Raw genomic sequence first — 17,435 nt, 5'->3', positions numbered from 1 at the left:
TCATCCAGTCAGGAAACCGATGTAAGGACGATGAGTCGAAATCAACGAAAGTCAACGAGCCGGGTACCGTGGAAGGTTGTAGAACCAGGAGCCATCTAGAAGGTCGTCGGACCGGGAAGCCAGGTGGAGGTCGAGAACCCAGGAAAAATGGTGGTCGTCTTACAGGTACCAAGAGAGGTCGTTGGGCCGAATCCATTGCGAACTAACCAGAATCCATAGGAAGGTCGGCGAGCCAGGAGCCAGAAAAAGGTCGTCATGCCATTGGTGAGGCGTCGGGCGAAAAAAAGAGCGTCGAGCCGGAACCAAACGAAGTCATCGGACCGGAGCCACTGAGAGGTCGTCGGACCGTTGCCATGGAAGGTCGCTGGACTGAGACAACGAAGTAGTCGGCGGGCCAGATTTGCTGGTAGGTCGTTGTACCAAAAGCCATGGAAGGTTGGCGGGTCGGTATCATGGATATCATCGTCAAGTCAGGAACCAGAGTCACTGGTGGACTTGCGAACGGAGTACCACGGAAAGTCGCCAAGCCGGTGCCATGGAAGGTCATCGGACCGGAAAGCCAAGTGGAAGTCGTATGGCTGGAACCACTGGGAAGCGCAGGCCTCAGAAAAGGCGTCGAGGCAAACGAGGAAGATTCGAGACGCAGCAAGGGAGCCGAGACCAGAAGTCAGATGGAAGGTCGTCGGATCGAGGTCAGTTGGAGGTCGCCGAGCCAGGAATCATAGAAGATCGACGAGCTGGAGCCACTGGTAGATCGTCGAGCCAGAAGTGTTGAGATTTGTCCAATCGAAGCGATTGATGGGACAAATAACAACATACACATAATAAATAAACAATCAAATATGTAACCATAGGGATGTTTTTCCTATAAATAGGATGTTAGGATAGTCAAATAAAGTATTCCAAGTTCTACCGAGTTCTACGGTACTAACAAGTTTCTCCTTTCCACTGCCCAAGTGCTGCAACAACAGGTTATGGGCCCAGCACTAGTGGAAAGGAGGAGAAACGGAATCAACAGTGGACAGTCATCCAGCCAGGAAGCCGATGGGAGGACAACAAGCCGAAGCCAAAAAAAAGTCGTCGGACAGGTGCTAAGGAAGGTCGTTGGGCCTAACCCATTGCGAGCTGACCGGAATCCATAGAAAGGTCGGCGAGCCAGAGGAAGGTCGTCGTGCCATTGGTGAGGCGTCGGGCCAATAGGAGAGCGTCTAGCCGGAACCAAACAAGGTCGTCGGACCGGAGCCACTGGAAGGTCGTCGGATCGGTGCCATGGAAGGTCGTAGGGCTGGGACCACGAATGCGGTCGTCGGGCCAGATTCACTGGTAGGTCGTCGTACCGAAAGCCATGGAAGGTTGGCGGGCCGGTATCATGGAACGTCGTCAAGTCAGGAACCAGGTGGTGGTCGTTGGACCAGGAGCCACTGGAGGACTTGCGAGCGGGATACCACCGAAGGTCGTCGAGCCGGTGCCATGGAAGGTCGTCGGACCGGAAAGCCAAGTGGAGGTCGTCGGACTGGAACCACTGGGAGGCGCAGGCCTCAGGAATGGTGTCGAGGCGAAGGAGAAAGCTTCGAGACACAGGAAGAGTGCCAGAGCCATGGAAGGTAGTCGGGCCAGAGCCATTGGGAGATCATCGTGCCAGATCCGTGTGAGGTTGTCGGACCAGGAGCCTGGTAGGTCGTCAGACCGGGAAGCCAGCTGGAGGTCGGCAAGCCAGGAGACACGGGAGGGAAGTCGTCGGACAGGTGCTTTGGAATGTCGTTGGTCCGGAGCCATTGAGAGAGGACCGGAATCACTGGTGGTTCGTCGTGCCGGAAGTCATGGGAGGTTGGCGGACAGGAACCGTGGAAGGTCGTGAAATTGGAGGCCAGGGGGTGGTCGTCGGACCAGAAACCTCTGGTGGACTCACGAGCCAGGAACTACGGAAGGTCGTCAAGCCGGTGCCATGGAAGGGAGTCGTACCGGAAAGCCAAGAGGAGGTCGTTGGGCTGGTGCCACTGGGAGGCGTTAGGCCTCAGGAGGAGCGTCGAAGCGTAGAGCGACGCGGCTGGAAGCTTGAAAGGACGTCGAGCCACGAGGATCCCGATGGAGGTCGTTGAACTGGAGCCATGGAAGGTCATCAAGTTGCAACAGGGGTGAGAGCGTGTTCCGGTGCGTGCATTGAAGAGTAGCATCTCCAACTTCAGGAGGAGCCGCCGAAGGTAGTTGAAAGACTGCGAATGCGTATGTTGAGGAGGAGTGTTGAGATTTGTCCAATCGAAGCAATCAATGGGACAAATACACATAATAAATAAACAACCAAATATGTAACCATAGGGATGGTTTTCCTATAAATAGGATGTTAGGATAGTCAAATAAAGTATTCCAGTTTCTACCCTCAAGTAGTAAAGTCTCTCCTTTCCACTGCCCAAGTGCTGCAACAACAAGAAGTAAGGTCGTCAAGCTGCAAAAGCGGCGAGAGCGTCGTGCAATGAATGCGACGAATGAGGTCCGGTGCGTGCTTAGCAGCCCCATCTTCAGGAGAAGCCGCCGTTGCTTTATGTCGACGTTTGTAATTTGTTAGACGGAAAGCGAGTTCAAAGGCATTGTCGGCAACCTGAATCAAGATCTCGGTCATGGGTGATCTGAAGTTCTTCCTAGGGATCGAAGTCAGTCTCGATGCCGAATCAAGCTAATAGGATATCTGAGCTATCTTTTTGAGCGAAGCTAAATCATCGAAGGTTCCGATGGATCCGGCTACCTCCAACACAGGGAGGAGGGTAGCAACCGTCTGGAGTCTGTAGATCGATACCAGAGTCTTGTCGGGGCTTCATTGTGCGTAGCCGTGTACATACCAGGCTGAAATTTCGATAGCAACTCCGATCTTGGTACGTCGTGTTCAATCCTCCCCCCCCCCCAGCAGATTGAAATGAAGCGAGAGTTCTACGCTACCTGAAATCAACATTGGCCCTCTGCCTGGGAAGCGACGACATCCAGCTGGAGTACTTTGTAGACGCGAATTGGGTCGCTGATGTGTCCGTCAAGTTCCGTGGCGAAGTTATCGGACGTTGTCGCAAGCAGAAGTACGTCGCCTTATCAAGCACCGAAGCGTGCAGCTGCAATAATGTTCTAGCGACTTCATGAAAGCATACCTACTTAGCAAGCCACTGCAGTTGGTTCTGCCACAAGGTTGGGCTGTACCTTCCGAATCCCAGACTCAAGTCCAAACTGGTTCAAGTAAAGACAGGCATCCGACGCCTTTATCCAATGAAAGTTCAGTCCAGCGACAGTCTGCGAAGCGTTGTTCCCAGGACATCCGGAATGTCAAGCAGACAAGCTATGATCCCGCTTGTAAGAACATCAACCAAGGGTGTCTGCGAACTGCAACTGAACTACTGAATGTCAATGAACATCAATCGTTTACTAGGTAAATCGTAGACTTTCATTATTCGGTACAGCTCTAGTCAACGAGCAGAAATCGATTGTACCGCCAATTACAGTAGAGATCTTTGGGCTGGAACCACTGGGTGGCGTCGAGGCGCAAACATCTTCAAACCGTAAGAAGGGAATCAAGGTGCAAAAATCTTCGAGCAACCAGAAGGGCGTCGAGACCAGAAGCCAACTGGAAAGTCTTCGAATCGAAGCCAGGAACCGTGGGAGGCCGACAGACCGGGGCCACCGGAAGATCTTCGTGGTCACATTACAATGTTTTCTTCTTAATTTTTGCATCCTTTAAATATACTCCTTAGAATAGAAACAAATACATTTTTTTCAGTACATACATTGTTTTTTTTTTTAATTTTTCATTCAATGATTTGAATCGATTTGATGGTTTATTTATTCATAAGTTTGCTATTTACATTGATGACATTTGCAATTCTCATTAGTTAGGCTGCTTTTCAACAAAATCCTATAAAATCAAATTGTTTATCAAAATAAAGTTTTTCTAATTTTGTAAAAGTTCAATTTCCCTGATTAAACAAACTTTACTTCTTTCACTTGCAGCTCCAACAACAGCAACTTCTTCAGCAACAGCAGCAGCAGCAACAACAACATCATCATCAACAACAGCTGCAGCAGCAACAACAACAGCAGCAGCAACAACAAATACATCATCAATCTCCGATGGGCCTTCCACAGCAACCACCGCAGCAGCCTATGCAGCAGCAGCAGCATCAACAACAGCTCCAGCAAACACCGACCCATCATCAGCCGAATCGGTTCAACGAGTCCTATCGACAGGCAACGATGGCTGCAGGCACACCAGTCTCGCATCTTTCGGTCTCGCAGGGTCATGCTGCTGCCAGCGAAACCCCTAAAGGAACAAGTATTGATTCCGATGGTAAAAAGGAACCACCCGTTAAGATTGTAAAAGGATTTTTGGCTGTTTGCCATTCCTGTGGTTACACTGGCCTCGATCATGCCAAGTGTCAACGCTGTAAGAGAATCTTCACCGATCCTCCCCGAAGAATTCCGGAACCGGACAAACCAACGGCATCGCCTCATCCTCCCCCGTTGGTACCGACAGCTACATCAACGCCCATGCACACCAAGGTGCTGCTGACGGGTGAAAAAGTTTTGCCGGGAAGTGCCGATCGTGTGGATTCGCTGGTTGCTGTGAAGGGAATTACGCTGCAAAAGAAACCTTCACAGTCATCGCTAGGGAACATGTTGACCATGAGGGGCGTTGGCAGGGGTTCAGCGCAAAATCGCGGAGCACGTAGTGGTCGGGGCAGGGGAACCTCGAACAAGTACCAGGACGTTGAACCGGTGGTGTTCACTTTAAGCAGTGACGACGAAGATCACGACTCTCAGGACAAGTCGAAGAACGGAAACAAAACTGCCAACATGAGTTCGCAGCAAAAGGTAAAAGCTTGAATGCTGGAAGGGGAATTGAAACAGTTTCTAATATTATTTGTTTTTATCATTCACAGACGCTTCCAGTTCCACAGGTAGAAAAACCACGAGAACCACTCAAATGCGAACCGATCATCAAGGAAACAGATAAAATTGAGGGTAAGTTACGAACTTGGTACCCGGTGTATCAATGAATTTATTTGATTATCAAATAGCACAATTCCGTAACGGTAGCCATTGATTAAGTGAGAGAAATTCATCATTTAGTTCCTACACACAAGAGAGATGTCCTGAACTTTTTTGCTTTGTTATTTGTTACGCAATTTTTTAAAGAAAACTTTAGAGAAAATATAATTATTCTTCTTGTCGAATCCACATTTCGTTCTCATACATCTGAAATCAAGTGGACATCCGGGAAATACCTCTAACAGATTGGCCCATTAGATGCTGCATATCTCCAAAAAGACTTGCCGAGATATTTAACAGCTTAGTTTTACGATATGATTACGTTGATTTAACCGATAAAGACAGAGAGCAACTCACTTCTTATGAATCAGTATCCTGTTTCGATTGGATTGAATTCTCTGCAAGGGGTTTCGAGATTTCAATTTGATCTATGTAATGTGGCCCTACAATGCAAATTTGTTATTTTAACCCTTGAGACTTCGCTTAACAATTATAAAGAATATTTGAAAATCATCCGAAAAGTGATAATTTTCGCATTGATAGAGCTGTTGAAATGAGTTCCGGATCATCAGTCCCTGTTATTTGAAAATGGAAATCAAATGTATGGTGCACATAAGGCGAATATTAAAGAGTGTATTTCTTCTTGTTCTCCGTGTTTTGTATTGTGAAAAAACGGCAACTTTTTCATCATTGGATTTCGAGTGTCGCGTTTGAGCGATTTGAGTTGTCTCATTACATCACCGGCTTCGCACAGAAAAGCTGTTGCAGTGATATCCAGGTAAGTTTTAAAACCTAACATTGTATAGTAACCCAAGTATCGGATAACTTGCAAATTCAAATTACTAATAATAAAAAAAGATTTTTCATTTTACAACTGGAATTATTTCATGCTGTTGCTGGGTAAACAGGCGGCGGCAACTTTACACGATTTGTCTATGTATCGTGTGACCAACATCTTTTGAATATGTGCTCGTGAATCTCGTTTTTAAGCTTTTTTTCCTCAGATTTAAGCTTTTTTTGCCTTGAGAGCATAGGAGACGAAAGCTTAAATCTGAGGAAAAAAGCTTAAATCTGTCAAAACGAGGGGAAATAAAGGGGAAATCTAATGCCATATTCGTTTTCATCCTGGTGGTGCACCGGTAGTGCACCAAGTGCTGTCAAAGCGTTTTTTTTATATGAAGATGACAGCAGTTGGTGCACAACCATCTTTCCACCAGATGAAAACGAATATGGCATAAGAGATGTGCTCCATACGGTTTGAATAGCGTTGCCGCCGCCTGTGGGTAAACAGCTCACGAGTGGTTTTCAACGTATGTGAGACGACTGTTCACAGAAGTCAGCTGATAGTTGGGTCGGATCGGCTTGTCGGTACAAAATCAAGCCAATTGAATTAGTGTGCCCGCTCACCTATTTCGCCTTGATGAATGGGCTTTTATTTATCATATTAAAGCTTTTTTCTCAGCTTTCATCTAAAGTGCCATCAAGGCAAAAAAAGCTTAAATCTGAGGAAAAAAAAGCTTAAAAACGAGATTCACTAACTAATTTTCATTGGGAAAATAGTCCATTTTCGAAACAATTGGTCAAGGCTTTATATGATAGGAGTATACTTCAGTGATCTACGGCATTGAAGTCCAAAAAATCCATCTTCCTCAAAGACACGGAATAACATTAATTACCTTATACATTAATAATTGACTTTTAAAAAAAAAATCCAATACAGATAATTTTGGGTCTGTAGATTTTTCGTCATGATTGGGACCCGGTACATGCCTGCTCAATTCCGACTTTCGCCTTTCTCCGAACATCGACTATCCTCCAAGTTTCATCCGACATCCATTCGCTTCTTCTTCCACAAACTTCACCGAAAGTACCATGGCTCGTCATGAGAAAGGCATTTTTGATTCTACACCACTGTTCTTCGACTGTTCCGTCTGTCGGCAATTCCGAGGCTCGGAATTCAAGCTGTTCAACGTATGCCCTTTTCACTTCTGGATTCTCCAACGGGCGGACGTCGTATCGACATCCGACTTTCTTCTCTCGCCGCTGGGCACGCGCGACTCTCAGTCGTATCTCACCAAGGACGAGGTGATGGTCAGATGCAATGTTGGCGCTTCGTTTGTTGCGTACATCAATGAGGCTCCTTCTCCATTTTCGGCTGATGCAGATGTGGTCAATTTGATTTTCTGTTCGGCCATCTCGGGATACCCAAGTGACCTTATGTGCTTTTCGCTCATCAGTCGTAGGCCATGGCGCCCCAAGGTACGCTCAAGGTCCTGATTATCGGAACCAATTTTTGCGTTCAAGTCGCCTAAGTGCACCGAAAGAATTCTTCACATGAACGCTACGTAAAAATGTACATAGATTTTTGCCACCAAGAAAATCACGTGAAACCTCCGTGAATTTCAGGTAGAATCCATGGATTTGAATGTCACCCTTCGAAATTTTCTCATCCAAACTGTTCAATTGGCTGTTAAACGCTCGCTTGTTATTGCTCTTTATCCTGTAAATCGGCAACGTCAGTTGGCGCATAACACTGGACCATTGTAAGGTTTCTAACCCGTGTTCTGAATCTGGCTACAATTATTCTTTCGTTTATCGGTTCCCATCTGATGAGGGCCGTATGGGCCTGCTGGCTTAATAGGAAACCAACTCCTCGTACCCGAGTAGCGTGTTTTCCTCGTATGCTAGAGTAAAGCAGTACTTGCCCGGACTGTGTTTTGTGTTCTCCAGTGTTAGGCCAACGGCCAACGCTTAGTCCCAATATCTCTAGCTTGAGGCGGCTAGCTTCTCTAGCAAGTTGAGCAAGGGTAATGGGCAAGGGTCAAAACATTCCAAGTTCCAAATCTAGTCCGTGTTTTCATGCTACAAGTCGTTGCCAAGATACCAATTCGGTCATTTCTTCTCTCAGTTTCCGTAGCAATTTAATAAATCGGGAGCTAGTTGTTACTTACTAGTTGTTAGCCTATCCCGCGATGGGGCTGCCATCTTGGTCTTAGCTGGCGGGAGCCGCATTTCATAAATTCAGCCGCTCACTGCAAGACAGACGCTGTTTGAGCCGCCCCTGACCAGGACGCTCGGTTGTCATTGCACGCCGCCCTGACATGGGGAACAGACAATCTGCATGCGCCAAAGCATCCACTGGGGTTGGGTGCCCGGTCTCCGCTTAGGTTACTCGCATCCCAGCCGGTACCACGGGGAGGTTGAGATAGGAGTTGTGAATAAGAGGTGGTATGACTTATATGATAATGTGTTACACATTATCCACCATTCGTCAGCCAGCTGCTAGGCTGAAATAATTCTTCCAATGTGCACTATGATAAAACCTTTGATAGCACTTGATCTCTGATGGAGCTCTTATAATTTTTTCATACACTCAACTTACTAGTGGTTAAATGTTAAAAACGTTAATGAAATTTGCTTGCTTAATAGTTTCGTTCTCACTCACCTTGTTTCACTAGCGATTGTCACCTTTCAAGTGCACTGAACAAAATCCGGCTATAAGGTTTATCGGGAATTTTAGTGTTTTCGCACTAAAGGAAAATCCAATACTTTTTATCACAAGACAAATGATTTATTCTATCAGAATTTTCAATGAATGTTATAGAGAGCAAAAATATTACGATTTATTATTTAAACTAGTGTAATGAATGGTTCCATCATTGAAATCAAATATGCCTGTAATTTAATTTCTATTTCTCATCTTATTTATCCAAATAAACAAATATAAGCAAAATGTGTGTATATGATTCAAACATTTATTATAACAAATCAAGATATTGCACTGCACTGCACTTCAAACACTTGTTATGGATGGTGGGACGCAGTTTCATGTCTGGTGCATGTTGATGCTGGCTGATAATAAATCCAGATTCAGCGGATTGGGTGCTATGTTCTGGTGGATTTGTGTTTCCTGAAAAAAAAATCCGCATTAAGTTTCAAACGAATTATGTTTTAAAAAATGAATTAGGTACCTATGCATGGCGAAGAATGGAACCGTGCGCATTCTCGCTGAAGCTCGAATCTGTTTTCCTCCGCTGCTGTCCCTCATTTTAAGACCCGTGTTTTACCTGTTAGAATAGACATTAAAATATAAACACCAAGTAGTTCAGCCATTCCACTTTTCTAACTTACGTTCGTAAATGTTTGCTTATATTCCTGCGATGAAATTTAATTGATCTTTGTTGCCACTCAGCTGGTAAAATCCTCCGGCGAAAAATTACTACTGGCACAAAACACAAACAATCGTTCTGCTGGGTTTATGTTTCCCAAACAAATTAACAGAGATTGATACGGATCTCGACTCAGGCACGCCAAAATGTGTTCTAACTTCAGAATGATGAATTGTATAGGAATTTCATATATGTTTTATTAGGTATAAAGAGCTTCTAAAATTCATTGGACTTTTCTTTATTTCGTAATGGATTTATCGTTAGCTTCTATCACACACTGAATGATAAGATTTATTAGATTGACTCTATAAATTTCATAGCCCAATTTAGTTTAATAATTAATGGATTGTCCTTTGCATTTCACCAATTCAGTGAGGCAGATACAATTTATTGGATTTTCCTATATTTTTTAAAGGATAATTTAATAGCTAAAATTTGACTGTGAATAATCAGATTTATTAAAACGACCCTATAAATTTAATCGCCCAATTTGGTTCAGTGTGGCTTTTCAGTAGGGGTGCCAGATGTCCTTATTTTTCAGGATTTGTCCTGATTTTCGATACCGAATCGTTAATATTTATCAACTTTTGTCATAATTGTTAATCAATGGCACAACTATAAAAGGTATTTTTTTCCAGCTTTTAGCGGTTCAAAATGTATGTTTCGATGATGTGCCAAGGTGGCTTGTTACCAAATTACGAATTTGATTTGAAAAAAAAAACAACTGAAATTTATCACCCGTACATTCTAAAGAAAATCATTTGCAAAAAACAAGTCATGTTATTGATTCATATAGGCATATTATCGATTTGAATTTATTTAAATTTAAACCTCACAATGGACTTCAAATCTAATTCTTCCCGTTTAAATAAAATGTTAAAATAGTCTTAAAACAAAATTAACATAGTATTTTCAACACCCAAGAAATGCATTGAATTTTCTCGCACATAACCCATTCATAAATAACAAGCCAACTTCACATTGGAAAACCATGATCCCCGTGCCAGCAAACGAAACGTGAGCCAAAATTGACAGGCGGCCATATTTGCGCTTTTGGCTCATATTTGGTTGCTTCACACGCACACTTCGAAAGTATATCGAATATATCGGACAGTTCGAAACGTTCGCACGCAGATATTTTCTCGATGGGTGCCGACATTTGAAAATTTTAATTTTCAGCGAGAAAAACGTGAAACGCGGTTGCTGTAATTGCAGTAAATTACTAAATTTTGTGACTCTTCGTTAGAGGAAAAGTGTGGTGTGAAGAGAGTTGATTCAGGTTTATTGAATAGCAGCAAACTGAAAAGTTTGCATTTTCGATTTTACTGGGTGCATTTCCCACCTGGATTGGTTTGGCTGGGATCGTCTGCTGTCGCAGAACTTCTGAATATTCCGGGTGTGCTGGTATTTCGTATTTACTAGCGGAACAATTTGCGGTCATGGGTGAACGAGGCGGTGCGTTTCGATAGAAAATTGGCATTTTTTTTCGTAGACATGGAATTAATATTTTTCCTTGTTTTTTTTTCACTTCTTCCTCAGACTTCCCCCGGTTGGATTGTACCGACATCAAGAACATGCCGGACGGGCTCATTACCCATCTCGAGTGTCGCACCATCCGTATCGGAACCTTGAAATTTGATACCACGGACAAGGTAAGTAATGGCCTTTATTAGGCTATCCGAATGATTTATGATGCCAGTAAAAAAAACCTATACAAATTTTAAGATTTAATTATATTCACGGGCGATTACTTCTAAACAACCTTCATAATTTTTTTTACAAAGTTTTCTTTTATTTTTTATTGTATTATAGGTAATATCAGCTATCTTCATGCCGTTTCATGTATTCATTTCCAAACAAAATGGGGAAACATGGAGTTTGAGAGGAAAAAAAAACTGTTTAGAAACATTTTACACATGCCTTTGCTTGATTGAAACCTACCACGCCTACTACATATTTTATTTAGTTAGGTTTCTTAGTATCCATTTTAATTTCTCATGTTAAGTACATATTATGTTCATATGTACCTACATATATCAAATACTATGAACATGTTATTTAATATGTTTAACATTTACTTTACACCATGTTTTTGACAAATTTACACCATTTTTTGGGATATAATAAAATCCTACTGGAACGAGATGAAATGAGCTACATAACTATCATTTCTTACGGGATAATTAAAGAAACATAATACAACATATTATATCTTAAACTAAATTTAATGCTGAAATTAGATGTATTCTTAGATCTCTAGTTTTAGGGGATGAATAAACCAATTGGTTTAAAATCCCAAAAAAAAAAAAAAAAAAAAAAAAAAAAAAAAAAAAAAAAATCTCTAGTTTTAGGAGCTACAGATCGAGATCCAAATTCATGGTTTTAGCACATGCGTCCTTCTGATATAAGAGCCTCAAAGAAAACGAAAACAATAAGATTGTTAGTTTTGTTAATTGTGGCCCTATCGGTGTATGTTATGTATTTGAAAGCTTTCTGCCTAACTTTTCCCCTTTTTCCTATTTTGTTTGCTCGTTTGCGCTGTAGGAATTTCATAATTTGTGAAATATAATGTAACTGTTATATTCGTCCACTCAATCAAAGTTAAGCGACAAAATTGAATCGCTTCTTCCGATCTTGTATTCATATTTGCAAACCTACCTTTGGATGTTTATTGAGATTTTTTACAAAACACCTACTTAATTAGAGATAGAGAGGATGTTTAATTTGGAGGCCCTATATATCAGAAGAGTCTTCTTATACTTAACTAAAAACACGCAAGCAGAGCTTTGCGTTGGTTGCTTAACGTTGAAAGTAAAAAAAATCGAATCAATTGCAAACATTTTCTACATTAATTCAAGCATCCTATGCGACTATTTACCATAATCTTTTTAGTTTGAAAAATTACAATATTTTATTAGATGTTTATTAGGTATCGATTTTTGAAAAGGCTCAATACACCAAGATCTGCTTTGAGAAAAACGCATTTGAAGTTTCAATTGCCTATTTCACTGTATCTTACAATTTTCCTAACTAAGTTCCTAAACTTCTTTTTTTTTCCTTTTTTTCTCACTTTATCTAGCCAAAATGCAAGCACCCTTTAGAAATCCAGAATGACTGTTCGCCTTTTGGATCACTTATCACAGAAACAATATTTAGATCAGTTTTTGCTTTGCAAAGCAGCTAAAAGTAATCTCACTGAATTTTCACATATTTGCACATTTTAACACATAATTATTCAAAAATCACTATTATTCGCGTTTTTCGGTCTTGCTAAATTGATACACAAATATGAGAATAATGCCCTTTTTTCGTTTCCGGAATTACTTTATTGGCCTTTTTGTTCGCGCGATGAAATTTGGAGGGGAAAAAACCTCGCCGGATAAAAATAAACCAAATTACAATTTACAATTGGCACATAAGCCCTTTCCAAAAATTGATACCAAATTTTTAAACTGCAATTTGCTTTACGTTCAGAACATAGCGCTGATGTGGTCTAGTGGATAGGCTGGCGCGAGTCTGGTAACCCAGGCGTACTGGGCTCGATTCCCGGTATCGGCAATAAAAACTTTTGGGTTCGAATCCAATAAGTTTGCCGACAGGTGAGATGCTTGGGGAGTAAGTAGAGGCCAGTCTCGAACCCACCCTGTCCTTCCTCCAACTGGTATCAGGAGGGGTTGGTTTATTATCTTGAACTGCATTCTGTCCATATCCAGCCGGAATGGATATAATGAAGTGCATGATGGTCTAACCTACGTCTCATGATCGCTTACTATTCTACGCTGCCTACTCTAAATTTTAAAATTTCCTTCTCCAAACTATCTCTTATTTTCATTTCCAGCGTAAGCTCCCCGAGCTATTTAAACGCTACAAAAAAAAATTGCTTTACGTTTAGAACATAAAAAAAGCTTCCTCTACATTTTTTCTAGTTTGTATTGCAAAAAGAGGTTCAGCAAACTCAAACTAGACACTTCAAGTTATTTTCAACTAGCTCGAATCTGAGATATTAGGTTCAGAAGTTGAAAATCTGTTGAAGAAGTTGAAGTTGGAGTACCAGTTTTTTCGACATCGGGCCTTTCAGTGTTAAAAGGATTGTCAGTTTATCTTTCAGTAAAACAATGGATCTCAAAATTAAAATAGGTCCAACAAAATTGATAAACAGATTTGACCGCTTTGAAAATCGCCTTGATGCAGAATCTTCCTAAAAATTCTTCTCTAGAAGTTGATGTTTTGAAAGTATGAACCACACTGTAATTCTAACGATTATTTGTTTTTTAATATCGACAAAAGTAAAAATGTATTGAAGTAATAATCAGCGACTTTCACATTGAAGTAGACTCATGTTTTTCGTTGTCCCCAGGTCGTCGTTTCGTCGCTCGGTGTCCGAATCATTGCCCCGAACGTGAAACGCCCGTCTGAGAAAATCATCCTGGACCTGCAGCTGCAGGAGTTGGTGAAGGCCGTGGTGCATTTCTCGAAAACGTTGAACGTCATCTTTCTGTACACGCTGCCGTCCTGTGGAGCGTACGTGCGTGAAAGCCTGGAAATGGGGATAGCTGAGGAAAAAGGTATGATGATGTTTGGTTATTTTTTTATGATCCTCAATAAACAATGTTTGTTCTCGTTTGGTAGGACCGTACTTCAATCCGGTGAGTCGAGGCAACGATGCCCATCGGCGGATAACGCTGCTGGTTGATCGAGTTACCGAAGAGTCTAAGTCGATAGTGAAAAGTATCATATTGACCGAAAAACTGGAAGAAATTTCTGCTCGGGATGCCAATGAACTGTTGATGCGCTCTTGTGGAGGAAATCGTACCGTGGAAAACACTCCGAATAAGTATGTTATAAGGTATTGAAGATAAAAATTTGAGTATTCCTAACAAAATGTTTTCTATTTCAGCACTATAACTGGAAGTTCTGGGGACGTTGATGAGATTAGAAAAATCTTGATATATCCGCAAGGAAAGGGAGGAATTTCCATCAACACTGAAGACTATATGTGTTTAGCGATCGATCAATATCTGAACGATGTCATTATTGATTTTTATTTGAATTATCTAAAGTTGGAGCTGTTGAAGGATGAAGAACGTAAAAAGATTCACATCTTTAGTACATTCTTCTACAAACGTTTGACAACTATTGGAACGAGGCATCGCCAGGATAAGGATCAGAAGCTAACGGCAGCCCAGAAGCGTCACGCACGTGTAGCTAGTTGGACCAAGAAGGAAAATATTTTCGAAAAAGATTTTGTCGTTATCCCGATTAATGAGCAATCTCACTGGTTTCTGGCCATAATTTGTTTCCCGAGCATGGATGGTTTGGCTACACCGCTTAAACGTAAACGAGCTGCTCCGAAAAGTAAAAATATAACGCTGCAAATCGGTAACACCACGATAACGCCGGTTTCCAAACGTGAGCTGGATACCATCAACATGGGTGACGACGATATGAGCGAGCGGGATGAAGCCGAAGGTGACGACAGTGAGATGGCCAGCGATACGGAAGGAACAGACGAAGAGCAAGGCGACTCTAAACCTGTTAGACAGTGAGTTTTCGATATTTAGCTTGTGTACCATGTTGTAACTGTATCTTTCTTCGCAGACCTGTTATCCTTATCTTTGATTCGCTATCTGGAGCTTCTCGTAGCAGAGTGGTGGCCACACTTCGCGACTACCTAACTTGTGAGTACAAGTGCAAAATGACCGGCAAACCGCCAAAGGTATTCAACAAGAACAACATGCCTGGGCATTGCGTAAAGGTTCCCCAGCAGAACAACTTCACCGATTGCGGGTTGTATCTGCTGCAATATGTGGAACACTTTTTCATGGTAAGGTTTTGTGAAAGTTGTTACAAGCTTCCCTAGCAATAAATTACCGGTTTTGTTTTCAGGATCCCATAAAAGACTATCGCATTCCGATCAAACTGCCGGACTGGTTCGAAACAATAACCGTTACCAAGAAGCGTGAAGACATTTCCGAATTGCTAAAGGAATTGATTAAGAAACATAACCCAGAGGTGTTACCGTTACCGGACATCAAATTCCCCACGTTGAATGGTAAGTACATAGTTGGCTTAAAAGCGATAGACATTTGGTTTTGTTTGTAAACTTTGTATTTAAATAGCGACGAAACGTGGTTGAATTTTAATCTGGTCGGTTTGAAATTTATAGGTCCTCAAATAAGAAGAAGTCGCAGAAAATTAGCGAAAAATGTGATCAAAAAGTCTATTTCTAACCAAATTCAAACAGGAATGTATCTTCACTTTTAGCTAAAATCAATTTCTTGTGTATGCTAGAAGAATAGGCATTTTATTCAGATGTACCGTTTTTAATTCGAGATTTCCGTTAACAATATTTTTCACTCACTTTACAGGTAAATTGATAATCGACCCGGAGGATAGCTTCCAGGATGCCGAATTCGAGGAGGAAGAAATGGACGAGGAGTATCTGCCGGAGTCGTCTAGCAACGAGCGCATAACCGGAGATGAAGCCCCTGTGCCGAAAGTGATTAAGAAAACGATCAAATTGAAACGTTTTAATTCGGCCGGAAACTCAATAACGGTACCGGGAACACCAACGGTGGCAGCTACAACCAGCACCAGCGCAAGCTCCCTGACCGCAAATAACAGCATAAGCAACAACAGCAGTGGGATAGCAGCTGCGGGACAATCGTCCCTACTGGTAGTCGGACCAGCACAGAAAAGGCCACTGGACAGCAGTGGCGGTAAACTGAGCATAGACAGTAGTGTAAGGCCCAAGGCGCCAAAAATGAGTGATAGCCCTAATAAAATAGTTACTACACAAAACTAGTATGCGCGATCGAATGTGAACAATTTAAACTTAGAAGGAAAAACTAGTGCTACGTATAATTAATTATAATCGTAAGGATAAAGCAGGTCTAAAACTTCACTAGCGTATGAGATTTTTGACGATTGTATAGTTGAGCGAGAAAAAGCTGGCAAAAGGAATGTTTCCCTAGACGCATGAATGTTTATTTCTGCTCCGCGAGCGAATGAGCAAAACACATTTTCGTGTTTGCTCTTGGCATACACAGTACTAAGTGTTGTCACATTTTATTTAGCTAGATGTGTATTTTGAAAGTTATTCTTTTATTACTCAGAAATACATTCTCAGAAATATCCCAAAATCAGTTTTTATTTTTTTGCGTGATACACACTTCCTTTCATAAAAAATACAATGATAACCATACCAAAATATTACACAATCTACAACCTTGTCATGTAAATAAAAAAGTGGAGCGGAATTGTTTACATTGAATTTGCCAGATAGTACTTCTCCCAAAACAAAAACAATGTACCATAACCTCACTTTTAAAAGAACATAACCTGTACATTAGGTTCCGACTTTTTCTCCCAGATGTCAGGGTTACTTGCCGGCTTTTTCAAGATTAGGTTATCCATGTAACGCAGAAAAAGGAACTACAAGTTTGCTCCAAAATGTAATATACATGGCATGTATAAACACGCACACTAGTGCATATCCCATCTATTGCTAATCAGCATCGGGAAACAGGATAGTTGCTGTAATGCTTATCAAAGTAATTCATGTGACAAAACGTAATGTCAAATAGAATGGTTCTTATGTTAATTAATAACTTGTTTGAATACAATTTAACCCTAATAAAGTCCAGCGTTTAGTGTTCCGAAAGAAAAACATTCTTGGGTCAAGGGAGTCTCCATAAATTCCGACACATTTTTGACATTACTCAAAAATAAACGTTAATACTTAATATCGTTACAAAGTTACAGATGTCTTTTAGCTTGTTTTATAAAAAAATCAGACACAAAAAAACGACACCTTATTTATGGACGCGCACGCAATCAACCGATTGTAACTAATCCTGTCTAAATCCTTGACCTGCATTACTGGCTCTAGACCGAGCTCCATTCGGTGATATACATGGCGCCCATGGTGTTCCCATGTAAACGCAATCCGATGTTCCATGCCATGTATAGCAGCCGGGATTGGAGGTTATGTGTGGTGCTCCCTTCTCGAATATACATGGCATGTATAGTGTGACGTCATTGTTTAGGGAGGATAATTTTAATTAAACCTCCGCCTGCCCGTCGCTGTAACCCCCCTCCAACAAGGTTTCCATCAACTACGATGGATTGAGTTTTGGAAATGTCGAAAGAATAAAAAAAAAATGTATTTTTTGATATAGTATTCAAGGGCGTTTGAACGTATTTCCTCTCATAGTTCTACGAAGTTGAACATAATTAATATCT

At 41.7% G+C, this 17,435-nt stretch overlaps 1 protein-coding gene across 3 annotated transcripts in view; it reads left to right on the top strand.

Moving 5' to 3' along the window:
• The window catches only part of LOC129751286 (uncharacterized), a 41,263-nt gene extending 24,461 nt beyond the window's left edge, over nt 1-16,802 (top strand). For 2 of the 3 annotated variants that reach the window (XM_055746690.1, XM_055746688.1), the window contains 9 exons: nt 3,985-4,845; nt 4,914-4,995; nt 10,731-10,843; nt 13,549-13,756; nt 13,821-14,025; nt 14,089-14,733; nt 14,790-15,015; nt 15,078-15,243; nt 15,560-16,801. In XM_055746690.1, coding sequence (XP_055602665.1) covers nt 3,985-4,845; nt 4,914-4,995; nt 10,731-10,843; nt 13,549-13,756; nt 13,821-14,025; nt 14,089-14,733; nt 14,790-15,015; nt 15,078-15,243; nt 15,560-15,996 — 2,943 coding nt within the window. In that variant the 3' untranslated portion in view covers nt 15,997-16,801. Of the gene's footprint in view, nt 1-3,984; nt 4,846-4,913; nt 4,996-10,730; nt 10,844-13,548; nt 13,757-13,820; nt 14,026-14,088; nt 14,734-14,789; nt 15,016-15,077; nt 15,244-15,559 lie in introns of all 3 variants that reach the window. The other variant, XM_055746689.1, reaches the window with a different exon arrangement.
• The last annotated feature ends 633 nt before the right edge of the window (nt 16,803-17,435 follow it).

Source organism: Uranotaenia lowii, chromosome 3, assembly GCF_029784155.1.
Source record: "Uranotaenia lowii strain MFRU-FL chromosome 3, ASM2978415v1, whole genome shotgun sequence".
Classification (NCBI taxonomy): Eukaryota; Metazoa; Arthropoda; class Insecta; order Diptera; family Culicidae; genus Uranotaenia; species Uranotaenia lowii.
The sequence above is the reverse complement of the archived record's forward strand: the minus strand, read 5'-3'. Positions and strand labels throughout refer to the sequence as shown.